The sequence below is a fragment of the Osmia bicornis genome, chromosome 13 (genome assembly GCF_907164935.1).
Source record: "Osmia bicornis bicornis chromosome 13, iOsmBic2.1, whole genome shotgun sequence".
NCBI lineage: Eukaryota > Metazoa > Arthropoda > Insecta > Hymenoptera > Megachilidae > Osmia > Osmia bicornis.
Window position 1 is genome coordinate 3,365,707 of NC_060228.1, and position 14,437 is coordinate 3,380,143.

At 39.3% G+C, this 14,437-nt stretch overlaps 1 protein-coding gene across 6 annotated transcripts in view; it reads right to left on the bottom strand.

Annotated features, from left to right (window-relative positions):
- Positions 1-14,437, bottom strand: part of LOC114875061 (dystrophin) — a 351,419-nt gene that overhangs the window by 151,249 nt on the left and 185,733 nt on the right. For all 6 annotated transcript variants that reach the window (XM_029184958.2, XM_029184959.2, XM_029184956.2 and 3 more), the window contains one exon: positions 10,666-10,710. In XM_029184958.2, coding sequence (XP_029040791.2) covers positions 10,666-10,710 — 45 coding nt within the window. The remainder of the gene's footprint in view (positions 1-10,665; positions 10,711-14,437) is intronic.

The following is a 14,437-nucleotide window of genomic DNA, read 5'->3' on the forward strand; positions in this document are numbered from 1 at the left end:
CAATAATTTTAGTTTATAATACCTGACATATTTCTTTTCTTTTTTAATTCCTCAATTTTTATTTAAGAATCAATTCAACGTTCGATTAAACCCCCGACGATTTTCAATATGTATCAACGCGAATGGAGCATCATCGAGGCGGATATTCTCTCTCATCCCGTGAAATCAATTTAACGGAAATCAAATCGATTAGAGAGGGCGAGAGCAAGCGGCGGGAATTTTTAAAAGCGACCGACGCCCCGGGTCCGATTTTCGATAATTCACTTTTAGATCTGGCACGTTAATTGTCGCAATGTAATTAAGCTCGTTCCGACGCGCGTTAAAAGTACACCACTCTCGTCGGTGTAATCGTCTGTTCCCGTTATTCGCGTGACAATTCATTGAATTGCACTTGTTAAATTTGTACGGGACCACTTTATACCCCTGGTTGATAATGCGTGTTGACGATACCCCGCGAAAATATGATGCCGATAAAAACTGGACGATCAACACGGTTATCATTTTCCACTGACGCGAATAAATCTCGTCAGTTCGTTTATTTTCACCCGGTTTCTCGCGGCGCCGCGACGGTTAAGAGAGATTTATGAGATCGAGGGCGCAGTATCGCGTACCTTTTCCTTTCCAAAATTTGAATACTGTTTACGCGATACAACACCGTTTCACGGATCCTTTTGATACGGTGATACATCCTTTGTTACGTCGCTTTTATCGTGAAACGAACGATGAAGTTTTGTATTGACACGTGTGATCTCTATTGTCGCGATCGGATAATAAAGTATTTCTGTTTATTAAGACGAAGTTGTTCAGACAATATCGCTATCTCTTCGATAAGAAAAAATGAAAATAAAAAAAGTCTCCATATAAATTTTCCTTTCACCCAACATTCGCCGAAGTTGTTCAAATAATATCACTATCTCTTCGATAAGAAAAAATGAAAATAAAAAAAGTCTCCATATAAATTTTCCTTTCACCACCCTCGCCCCTTCTTTCACCTCGTATTATCGCATAATTCGAATAATTATAACAACTCTGAAGTGGGCCACGTTCGAACGACGAAAAGCACATCCCAGCTCATGAATCTCTCAACTCCTTACATCCCTGCCAGTTTCCCCATTCAGCCTCGTGGCCGGCGTTTCCATCTGAAAAGCGAGACCAGGCCCGTACCAACTGGGTTAAAAGCTCGACGAACGAAATCATAATTCGAAGTTCGTGACCGGACTAGCCGACTCGAGGTCCGCAGAACTATCCACGGCTTTACTTCCACCATCCAGCCCTTTCGAGACCTGTGTCAGTGGTGTGTAGCTTCGTCCAACGGGATTCTCGCGACCCTTTGATTGCCTTGGCTTCAGCCCCGTCAGCCGTGTGTGCTCATTTGCATAGGTCCGCCATGGTTTCGCTCGTTTTCCAACCTAGAGACAGACTTCCGCTCGCGTCGATGCGCATTAGCTTGCCCGGCTAGCTCGGACTCAGCTTCGTTCTGCTCCGGCCTGCACGCTTCCCTCGGAATAGGTTATTGCGCGAGCGGATTTAACATTCCCGAAGCGTTTATCGGAAACGCAGCGGCGGCCAGGTTACACGGAACGCGGCGGATATAAAGGTAATCAAAGGCCGAGGATCCGGTGTTGGAACGATTGATTGCATTCCAGGATCGGCCCGGAGCCTGGATATTTCAGAGTTCGTTATTGGAAATCACTGTCCGTCTGCCGGTGCAGAGCTGCCCGCCTCTACGGCTGTTTTATTGCACTATCCAACCCTCCCTCCAACCCCTTTCGAACCCCCCACACCTGCATCGGTTTGAAACAATCGGTCGCTTTAATCTGTTGTGCCACGGATCTGGAAAATAATGGGCGCGAAAACATCAAGCTTTTTGGCTTTCACCGATCAGAAGTCATTGTTCATCAGCTTTTCGATCCAGAATGGATTTCGTTCTATTTTGATAACTTCTCTTCGCTATTGAACGAATGAGTAAAATTTATTCATTAATACTTATGACTGAAAGAATTATTCATGAAGAATTGATTGACGAAATTATTAATTGAAATTTAATTAAACTTATATATAATCCTCGTGATTGCAAAGCAAAAAATTAATATCTATTATTATCCTAAATCTAAAAGAAACTTTTTTTGAATATGAAATAATTGATATACTTATTTTCAATTCCAGTCAAAATAACAACCATAGAAATTGACAAAACATTTTTCTCTCGGCGAGGGCATCGACCATCCAGATTTTCTGACAAACGTTACACCACACCGATAAGTTATTAACAAATACACACGATTGTTCGCATGGAAAATTTATTCTGTTCAAATATCATTTTCATTGGCGAATGCGAGCATCAACGACGAATTGAAAAGCAAACACGGGATGAATTTTCGCAGAGGTAATTTAATGGGGCTATGTTTTCGTTGCGTCATTTTGCACTTTTTTAAAAAAAATTTCCACACTGTTTCCAATGTAGATTTTCCCAGCTGTCGATTTTTTCCATTTGCCACGACGCTTCTGTTTATCGAGTACGCGTCACGACGATCCACGATAAATTGCCAGGCGATAATTAATCCTGACACCCGTGTCCTGGATATTTAACAGTTTGTTATTGGAGATCAATGCGAATTGACGTTTTTGTGTCGACTTTTTTTAGAAATATTCTGATATTTAGAATATTGGATATAATCTTCATTATTCCTTCTGAAGGAAGGTAGAAATTTCAGATGCTCAAAAAAGAATCTGCAATTATGAAGTTCGCGAGTAGTTTGGGAACCACAACTTGGGAAACATCGCTGCTATATCTCTGCGATTCTCTATTTGCTGCTACTGCATTCTACGACTCTAGTATCGCAAATATTGGGCTCAATGACTCGAGGGTAGTTAGCATTGCGTGTCACGATTCCAGGAACGACGGTATTGTGTCTCTCTGATCCTAGAATTGCCAATATTGAACCTGAACTTCGAAACTTAACTTACATCCGAGAACTTATCGGTACTAACATCTGACATTCAAAGACTGTCATCGATATTGCAACTTGACAAAGTACCTAAACCCGAAAGTTAATATTTACCATATAATTCTGAAGAATCCTTAAAATAAAATTGGGAGTGCTAATAATTAGTGCAGCGTCGAAATTAAAAGTATAGAAATTTCTTATTTAAAAGAATTCCTATTTGCTTTTAACTTTGCATCGCTCCGAAGCTATAAAACCGCCGTTTTCGTCACTCCAAATTTCCTTGCCGTCGGTGCCAAAGGGCGCGTTCAATCATGCACGAAGGGATACGGACAATATCCAGAAAAAGAGAGCCTTCGAAGGGAATAAAACTCTTATGGAAGAGCTAGAAGTGTGGTAGACGGTAAACAGAGACTCTTTCCTTTCTCAATGGTCTTCTGTGGGAAACGATACACTCGAAAAATCCTGAAGAGAGTGATCCCACTTCTCGAAGACCTGTGGCTAATTGCGGGAACAAGAAAATCAACGGGCAAAGAATCGTTTTTACGATTCACTTTCGACTCGCGGACAAACACGGAATCGTACCGGAAGAGGGAAGGATGGTGAAGGAATAAAAAGAGATTCGAACCGGGCGTAAAACGGCAAGGAAAAAACGCTTTGAGCAGCACGTAAAACGTGCACGGTTGGCAAAAAGAGGTCCGCAAACCGACCGGTGCATGCTCGATGGTCAACGAAAAGCTGGATAGAAGAACGAGACGACAGAAGGATCGAACTTCCGTTTTTACGACGGAAAACTGCTGTTCCGTTTAGCGTACCCGATGGTGTTCTAACCGAGAACGAGTTAAAAGAAAACTGAACGTGTGCAAGAAACAGCTCCCAATAGGCAATGCAAGAAACAAGGAAATAAAAAGGATACAATAAAGGTACATTTTTCTGTTTAGCTCCATAATCTATGGGGAAGTAGTTGATTAAGAAGGTTTAAAAATAATCTATTTCCACAAATTTTTAATAATTTGTAGAAGTTTTCTTTTGTAACATAAAAGGCTTCATTTTAAATTTCATTCTAGATGAAGCTTTAAATTTCTAAACTTTTCAAATGGTTAACAAGAAATCACAAGTCACGAATCACTGTCAAATTTTTAACCTCTGAGCTTTAGAGGTCTTGAATTTGGGAATTTTTAAATTCCCTACCCTTGAGCTTTAGAATCCCCAGATGGCAGAAATTTAGAGTTCTAAAAATTTGGGAATTTTTAAATTTCAAACATCTGAGCTTCGGAGGTCTCGAGTCCCCAGTCGCGAAGCTGAAGAGTTTCTTCAGACTCTCCAAACATGATCATACCGTCGAAGGTAAGAAAGTTTCAATTCGAATGGAACATATACGAGGAAAAGTAGCGATAGTCAATAGTTTCCCTTACGAATTCCAGTTTTCTCCCCTTGTCTGGTGTATCACCCAGTTTTCCCTGGTACCCGGCGAGTTTCATAATGACGGGTATCCGATTTTTAATTGTGAGAGCACGGTCCTTGAATAATCAATAATGCGTAATGTTTTAACGACGTTGTAATTCAATTAAAAACGAGCCCGTTGGTGAGGATGCTTATTACAGTTAACTGTTTCACCGAGGCAGAAGTGGCCGTCTGCAGCAGCCGACGAACTCGTCGGAAACGGTAACCGAGATCGCCAACACTTCTTTCTACTTTCCAATTGTGAATGAAAAAAAAAATTCCAAACATACTGAAACACGTGCATTTTCGTTCTATGTTTATAGAATAATTAAACTTCTATTATTGCATTACTAATTTGTTGTAAGTATACCAGATGATGGAGCACACTTAAATATTAATTTCTAATGATTTTTCAACTTTTCATCGTTTAAGACTCTTTTCACTTTTGCTAAGTACATGGAATGCTAAACGGAACACTGATCTTCACCGACAAGATTATTATTTCTCGCGACAAAGTAATTTTTCTAATTAATACCTCGGATAATTTGTCAGTTGCGGCACGAGGCGCCTCGAGAAGATCGAGAAAAATTGCGGTTCCAGCTTTATCGTGCGCGTTAATAGGACTTATTACTGCTCGATCAGGGGTGCATTAATTACGGCTACCGTAGCCGTGATTTAATCAATCAATTACGTAACTCTGTAATCGAGAAGGGGTAACGTAATACCGGTGATGTGCACCAAAGTCGATCTTATTACATGCATCTTCGACGATCGAATTGCTTTACCTTGTTCCTCGAAATAATATCGAGGTAAACACTTTATACGTTTTAATTAACTAAAAGCCATTTACGAGAGAGTCAATAATGCAAGGTGACGACAAATGAGTATATTAAAATTTAAAATGTCCCAAAAGAAAGATTTGATAATGAATTAAAAATAAATTGAAAACTTTGGAGGTTCCTCGAGAAAGCTAGCAACCAAGCTGCAAACCTACCATTATGAATTCCCAAAAGAGCAAAGCGCTTGTTTGCGGACAAGATACATGTCACGGTTTGTTGTAACAGTGCAAGAGGAGCCATCAAAGGGCTTCTGTAAATTTAACCAGCAACGAGTGCCACTAATTTGCTGACATTATGAGTGACCACTCTCCCTCCATCATCATCGATCATTCCAATATTCTACTTCAAACATTATATTTTCAGGTGCCATTCGTCGAAGAGATAATTAAAAAAAAAGACTTCGATGAATGGCAATTTTGACACGAGGACACGAAACTATCTGAACGACTCGCATTCGTGAAAATGCGAGGACCGTCGAGGGAAAAGTGGATCGTTACTCTCGATTCAATATTTTCACGCCGAACAATGGCCACTCTGAATGTCCGAAAATTGGTAATATTATATTTTTGGGGCGGTCAGAGATGTAGAGGACGTGAAAGGTGGGCAGGACGAGAACCGACGCGCTGTCGACGCTAATCAGAAAGAATATGTCCTGGAAATGTCAGACAGAAAATGCGTCCACTGAATTATGTGCATTCTACGCTAAATCAAATGTCCTGGATGTATAAAAAAAGGGGTTATGCATTAGGAAAATATAATAAATTGGAAAATCCTTCGTTATTTCAACGCCTGAGGTTTTGTTTTTGAGATAAATAGAAGGAGTTAAATTCTCATTATCTAATTTATACTTATGTAATTAAAAATGTGAGAGTGTGAAAGAAAATTCCATGAAAAATATTAATGTCCCTTCAAGTTTCTATTAATAGTATAACTAACTTCATGAATAATTAAAATGTACAATAATAATTCATGAAAAATTAATAAAATTTCTAAATACTCTCAACTAAAAATCACTCTCAAATCCACTTCACCGAATTAAATATTAAAAAAAGCATAAAACGAATAGCGTTAACGGTCCCTTGGATAAAAACTGATTCAAACTCCGAAAGAATTCAATGAAACCGTACTGTAAAAAGAAAGAAGCGTCACTCTCACCAATTTTTCCAACTTTTTCCCGCGTTTCCAGCGAACAACGAGGAGTTCGGTCGAACGATTCTCACAGGCGTGACGGTGAAACGAGTTTCGCGTTCTGAAATATCGTCACTGTAAATCACTGGCCGTTCGACCGTGCCGCGATTGCATTATAAAATGCAGGTAAATTAATTTCGATAGAGGAGAACCGAGGAATGGAGTTGAACATCGGCGACGATTGATCTGCGCACACATGCATCGCGTTCCTCGTACACCGGTCACCGAAATAGAAATTTATAGCTAAGCCGAGCCGGACACTTGTCCGTTGCGAACGATATTTAATGGGTACAATTGCAGAAAACTCTGACGCAGAGGGCAGCTTTCATTAAATTTCATGCGAAAGCACGGAACTCCTCGCGGTTCTTTTTCAATTTTGTAACGAAATAACGCACCAAGGTAGCTCGATATTACTCACTGGATATTAACTAATAATTTTCTGTGAAAAATTCACAAATTTCAATCTGCGATTTTAAGGATTTTGGTGTACATTAAAATCATTTACTGCAATTAGAAAATTAATTTAATCAAGCTCTAATGAAAAATTTTTTAATTAGAGCACAGTTTTTAGACCTTTCTAATTTACTAATCAAGCTTTAATTAATCAATATTAACCGTGCGTACACATCGTCCTGATTCATATTTCTTCTTTGTTTTTTATTATGTTACAAATAACAGTGATCAGAAAATTGACCATAACTCTCTCGTTTCCCGACAGAAGGTGTCCACATAACGAGAAGAAGCAGTAAAAGCAGCAGAGCAAAGAAGCGAGATAAATGAATGATCGCGCCGCGTTACAGCGTTAGTCGCTTTCACGCGGAGCGTATTAAAGGATGATATCCGGTGTAACTCAGTTGGTAGCCGCGTAAAGCCGAAATTACGAGCGGTTTCGTTTTGGCTAGCAAACGTTACGAGGCCGTGAAAGTTCGCAAGAGCTAGGCGAATTAGAATCTCGTAATTCGTACGAGCGAGTAACTTGTAACAACGTTAATTCGAGGCTCGCATGGCCAGTTTCATCGTCGACTATACAGGGAAAAAAGAATTTCCTATGAAAAGTCATCACGATTATTGTCCGAGCTAACGTGCTTCCACCACTCGGAACACGAGTGGTTTGTTAACTATACGTCGATTATGAGAAAGATTGCGGCTCTCCAAAGCTGGCCCTGAAGTGGCCAATTAAAATTCTGTAATTTCAATAAAGCATCACTCACGAGAATGCTGCCGAGTTGTTCTACTACGAGTTTTTCTCTCGTGCAAACTTTTCTGCCTGGAAGTACACGTTGTTTCATTCTACTCTGAGTGTGATCGGTTGCGAGAAGGAATTTGCTTGAAATTTTGTTAATCGAGGATTATTGTAACTTCAGGTCATAGCATTATTTGTAATTATTTAATGAAAGTAAAATTTGAAATTTTCTATATAGTTAATATTCAATCATTTGAACATTTTGAGTAATTTGTAATTAACGTACTCTACTTAATTTTGTAATATTTACAAGATTTGATTGAGTCCTTAATGAGAATACTTATCAGAGTATTTATCTAAGAAGAAAGATCGTATCATCGTTCTTTAATATCTTCAAGAACATGTTCCCTTAATTGCTCAATTACATTAAGCTCCTCCGACTGATGACGAAGAAGATGAGAGAAAAATAAGATCCTCGTGTTTCAAGCAGAACCGTAAAAAGCTCGATGATCCAGCATTTCATCGGAGGCAAACCAATAATAGTTCACCCTGTTTGCTAGATTCCATCATTACCTAGCCGCAAGATCTCTCTCGTTTCATCTTCGATTTATCCATCTAATTTTGCGAATTAATGAGTGGTCCTACGCGATAGATCCTTTTCATCTCAAATTTCGATTCTCATAGTAATTGAAATCTCTACCTCAGCTAATTATGATTCAAGTTTTTTTCCGCGTGAATTTGCGAACCTCAGTAATTAATTAGACAAATGAAGAACATTCTAAGGAGTATTAATATTGTATTAATTTTACAAGGCGCCAACTGGAAAATTTTTATTAAAAAATAGAGCAATGGCCCTGGAAGAAATGAGAACGAAAATACTGTTGTCCAGTTTCCAGGTTACCAAGTTCCAACCCCTTGATCCAATCGCAAAGGAAACCAGGACTGCCTAATATTGATTTGACCCATTATCTTGGCACGATACAAAATACCAAGAATAGCTTTATCAGCAGTGATCAATTCATTAAAGCTGATAGAATTATTTCAATTACAGAAGAAAATATCAAAATATGACATTCTTATAAGAGCTTCTTACATTTCTGTAAAATATTGCAATATTTTCATTTGTTTCCAAGTGATGTTAGTAGTGATAGAAGCTAAGAAAACGGCCATCGGACAAATGAATTCCACTGCAGGTACTCGAGACGATCGTCAAAATACTTTATTAGGAGTTTTATCTGTTCCACGGCCGCAATGGATGAAAGTTATCGTCGCCGTTACGAGGAGAAATAATTTCGGATAGACGTAAACCGAGCAATTCCCGCGGTCGAATGAGCGTTTGCAATTAAAACGCTCTCCTAGATTTAATCGTTTCCACCCATTTACTGACTAATCCAGTACAGACACGCGTATCAACAGCTACAAATCTTTCCAGTGCAACAATAATACATTTTTACTACAATTTTATTCAACTCAATTCTAATTAACATTAGAATTCCAATTATTAAATTAGAATTAGAGTTAGAAGACCAATCTATTAAATATTAATACAAATTATTGAAAGTTGATATTCTCAAGACTAAAATTTCATATAGAAAAATTTAATTCTATGCATTTGTAAAAAATATTTGATTATATTTAAGAGGAATGCTTTGAATGAAAAAGCGTCGAAGCGTGTAGAAAAAATAACGCAAGAATATTCAATTGCCTTTGGCCTGCTTACAAACGAGAAATGTTCATCAGTTGAAAATAGTTTTCCAGAGAACGAATCAGCGAGATACTTGAAATAATTCCAGGAACGAGCGGCTTAAATACCTGAATCAAAGTCGAGAACGCGCATAACGAAACACCCGGCAGCTTCAACAAAAATTTTATAACATAGTTAGCAAACGCGCGATTATTTGTAGCGTACTTGTTCTCTGTGATAGTCTCGATGAGGCTAATCTAAAGAATAAAAAGGAGAAACCAGAGAATGGAATTTCTTCCATGGTAAATGAAAATTTGTCCATTAAATCGCGAAGCATTTCAAAGGAATGCTCATTTCGTAGGAATTTCTTGAAAATGAATACCTTCTCTTGGATATAATATTTCCATCCTCAGAATTTCTGACAATACTCAACATTCTAGTTCTCTTACGAATTTCTGCATTTTCATTCGAAAAAAGTGGATGAATTTAAAAATATCTTTCAATGAATTGATATTAATTGGACTAATCAATAATTGATGATTAAGCCTTCTCACGGTTTAAATAAAAAAGTAATCAAATATTAAAGTCAATGACAATCAAGGAATTAAAAATCATGTTAAAAAAGTATAATGATCATTGGGCCCCAGTAAAAATTCAAATTGAACACCAAACCGATCGAACGATTTCTCGCGATTTAAAAGACGCTTCTCACGCGACTGGCCTACATATCGTTCGCCCTTAATATTTTATCGACGACATTCCGGATTCCAGCGTAGAAAACACCGAGTGGGATGAGACGTGCATTGTCGTCATGAAGTGGCAGGGTAGACGGTGTGGGTGGAAAGCAAGGGGATAGGTGAATCGCAAGGGCCGCATGGCAAAAAGGAACGAAGGGAAGGTAGAAGGCGCTCGAAAGGTGCGATATCTCGTCGGTTGTTCGAGTATCATCGACCCTTCGCCAAAAGGTGATACGACACGCCGGCTGGGCTGCATTTAACAATCAACCCTCGTCGCGACGTAACTCGATGCAACATTATTTTACACTCTTTCCCCTAAACCATCGATCACGGACCGTGGAAGATGAATGTCTGATCAATTTTGACTTATACCACTTGCTTTGTCTGAAAAGTTTTTTGTTTTACACCCTGAATACTGTGGAAGCTATCAGAGTTAATTAATTATTTTTTAAAAGAGGTACGAGTGGTGTAATGAAAAACAGAGTGAAATAAAATGTCGGATCAACGATAGAAACGCTCAAGTTCCATTCAATTTGATTCGACTCGAGTGTTTCTCACGCCTTAAGCACCTCTCTTCGCTTGAAAGGGTCAGAATGGGCAGGCTCGTTAGATTAACTACGCTGCATCATTGTAAAAATGGACTTACCGGTATCTTAGCTGGTAAAAGGGGGATGAATCCTGGTCTACGTACCTGCAGCAAAAGAAAAGTAGATTAGTTTAAGAAGCTTCGAGTAATTAGTTTCGTAAACAGCATTTAATACAAGAAGAATTCTATGAGATAAAAATATGAATTATTTTTGGAAACCAGACGAATATTTACAAAATGTAATAAAAATTTCTCGAATACTTTCATATAACGATAAAAATATTTATTCACAATTTTAAAGAAAGGAATTCCATGTATTTCAATGCAATCAAATTTCATTTACGATACCAAAAATGCAAACATTCATATTCGCCCAGATTGATATAAAAAAAGAAACAATTTTTCCAATATCATAGAATTGAATTTGAGGTAAAATTTCGGGCATGTAATTTTTGCCAAGTGAGTCGTCTAGCGAATTAATCAAAGCTCTTAATCCGAGCTGCAAATGAGAACCGTTGATCGTTGTTTCGCTAAGCGGACGTGATCCACGGTGAACAGTTCCGGCGCACACAACACGTCATTGCCTCGTTGTTTAATGGTCGTCGGATCCGGTTGCAATAATAATGCCTACGGGTTCACTAACCTAACGATTCGTCTCCTAACTCGGCCAGGTAGACGGATTAAAGGCGAGCTAACACGAGTTCCAGACGATGCTGTATAACGTTTGCCAAAAAATCTCTGCATCCGATAGTATATTCAAAAAAATATATCAAATTTCCAGTTATTGCAAATCAAATGAATCACGTACGAAAAATTAATTTCATTGGAAATTCAATTTAATATTTTTAAGTCTATGAAAATAATGACGATGAAGAAATAAGTTAGGAACTCTAAGTCAGGTTTGCCCACCACAAGACCTAGAAATCAACCAAAATGGTTGGTCAAAGTAGCGTTATCAGTTAGCCACGGTGACACCTCGGTTACGTTGACAATGGCACCGTTTAGAGACGAGTTAAGTCACGGACGGTGGTTTCGAGAGCTTTTACAGTAACCGAGAGTACAATCACGTTGGTGACCGATCGCTTATGTGTGTGTGTGCGAGAAATTGTCGTAGCCCCGTTCACAAGCACGCCAGTTCGCCAAGTGGATCCTGAAATATGCAACGGACTATCATACTCATATACCACTTCCAAGCTCAAATCCCGTGACTCTCCTTTTATCCTCCGTACCTTCTGCTATCATCCTCTTTCTCTATACTCTCAACTATATCAAACCTCTCTACTCTCCACTATATCTCTCGGGGTAGTGCAGTTGCGCTTAGGATGCACCGTACAATGGACGAGAAAAAAAAAAATAGTGAACCAGATCCTTGGACAGAAGATGATGTCTGGTTAAAGTGGCTAGGATACCGAATTTCGCTGCAGATTGCTTTCGTGAAATTCTACCATTTTTATGGATTTCTCAACCTCTGCGATATTTCATTGTTTAAGAAGATTCTAGACTGGAAAATCATATTTTTTTCGAGGTAAAATGTTAAAAATCTGAATGTGAATTCAGGTTCCAAGATGGTGGGTCTCAAGAGAGTATGATAAAATAAATTCGTTCTCTTGCTATGTTCTCCAGAAGGCAGGGTAGCTCTTAATAGCCCAATTTGCAAAATTTTGGCGTAACATTTGAAAAGTAATTTACATATGAATTGTTTAGTTTTGCTTCAGGGTTCTTAGCTTAGGTACCTTTTATAAACGAAGGTGAAAGGATCTAGCCATTGAATACTGATAAAAATCAGGAAAATATTCCGCACAATCGTTCGTTCGTTCGATTCTTCTTTCCTTTGCGCGAAACTTTGTTTCAACCCGTACAGATTAATCCGCAATTACATGGGAAACGAGTGGGAAACACGGGTAGGTATCATCGACTCTCTGGATGCTTGGAATTCGTCCAACGTTCAGCGTGTCTGTTCCCGGCTGTTCACGTGCACTGGTACACAGCAATATCCCTATCAAAGCTTCCCGATAGCATTAATTTCAACATCGATTCCTCGTCGTGCGGCTGCGAGCGTAATGTTTAGAGGGACGGAAGTTAATCTCACGGTCATCGACAACTAGCCCCGTACGCCCGTTTTGCCCACCGAATTTCCCCATACTGTCGACAAATTACCGTTAATGATTGATAAATCGTTGACAGAGAGTCGTAGCTCATGCGTAATCGAACCGTTAGCAGAGATAGATATCTTTAAATTGATTAATCAGACAACAAAGTAGACTTTGATACAAGCATCCCTGATGAAAGTAGCAATGAATCTTTTGAGAAATGTAAATTCAAATAAATTTTTTTATTTCTTCTTGCTGATGAAGATTATTACCTACGAAACCTACTCCTATTACGCGCAGGACGGTTGCCTTTGAGCACGGTTGAAGGAATTCTAAGTTGCCGGTTGAAACGCGATCCTAGGAGGAAAGAAAACTCCAAGAATCTCTCGTTTCAGCGAGGATTTCGCTGCTAACACTCACGTTCGAATACACAAGATCTTAATTGCGGCATTCCAGTGAACGTGACGCGTCTCTCGCGAAAAGGAACGAGTAGGAGAGGGTAAAAAGTAAAGGAGGAAACACAGCGGGGTACAAGTGCAAAATGTACGGGTCGAAAGAAACGTTAACGTAGAGAAAAAAGGCGTAATGGAAAAAAGGAAGTTGGTCCATTTCGTTAACGCGCCTTCCTCCTCCCCTATCACCGTTAAAATTATATCGAGGTCCTCTTTAATTCGATTAGTCGACTCGCTTTGATACGCTCGCGTTCGCTTCGAGTCTGTCGCGCCAACGATGGCCCAGTAATGCGATAAAAATCCTTGCCATCGCCTCGAAAGAACTATCCGGCTAATAAGATCGAGCACATTTGCAAGGCTGGTACTACCTTTTGTTCCAGCCCGCACTGACGCTTGTAACATTATTGCGAACATTCCCGGGCAGAGGTGGAATCGTCTAATAGCGACCGAGAACCGGGAAAACGAAGCTAACGAATAGGAGAAGGAGAAGAGAAGACGGTGGAAACGCTTTAAACGTAAGCTACCCTGAACGTCAGGCGGCAGTAGATAGGTGCACCCCGCCACTTAAGATGAGAAAACCGTCATTTCAAAGGCTCCGCCGCTTTTCCTTGCCCTCTCGAGATGCTAAAAATCCCGGATGTACTCCGCTGATAGAACGTACACGGCTCAGGAAACGACGCGGCGACGAAATTCCGGCCAACGAGCTGGAAACAGGACCACGCGATTACGGATTAAAGTGTTCGAGATGATCGCGTGGTGGCTTTCATAAGTTTTGTCGCTTTTTACGCTGGAAGATATTCAGAAAAATTGCGTGTATAATGCTTCCAAGTAGTGCACTTCTGCTGTTAAAAAATTAATTTTTACTCCCTTGAATAATTCATGTTATAGCAGAGTGCACTATATATTGATATTTCTACTGCAGCGTCTGACTTGTTAGGGAGAATACTACTGGCATACTACTGCGCGCTGCAAGCAATGCAATGTCGCTTGCTAATTTGCTGCTTTACAAAATTAATATTGCGACGGGAATATAATATTCCTGCTACTTAAAATTTTATTAAATATATCTTACTCCAAAGATTTATAACAGGAAGCAAATAAGGAAAATCAAAATAAAGCTACATCTATTTCCTTTACAAGTGGATTGCTATCTCGCAACCCTCGCAATAAAGCAACAATCCATCACAATTACGGTATAACCGAGACAATTCAATCGCGCCAGTATCATCCCCCGAACAACCCTCCAAATATTTACGGAAACGTAACACGTGTCGTACCGTGAATACGAAC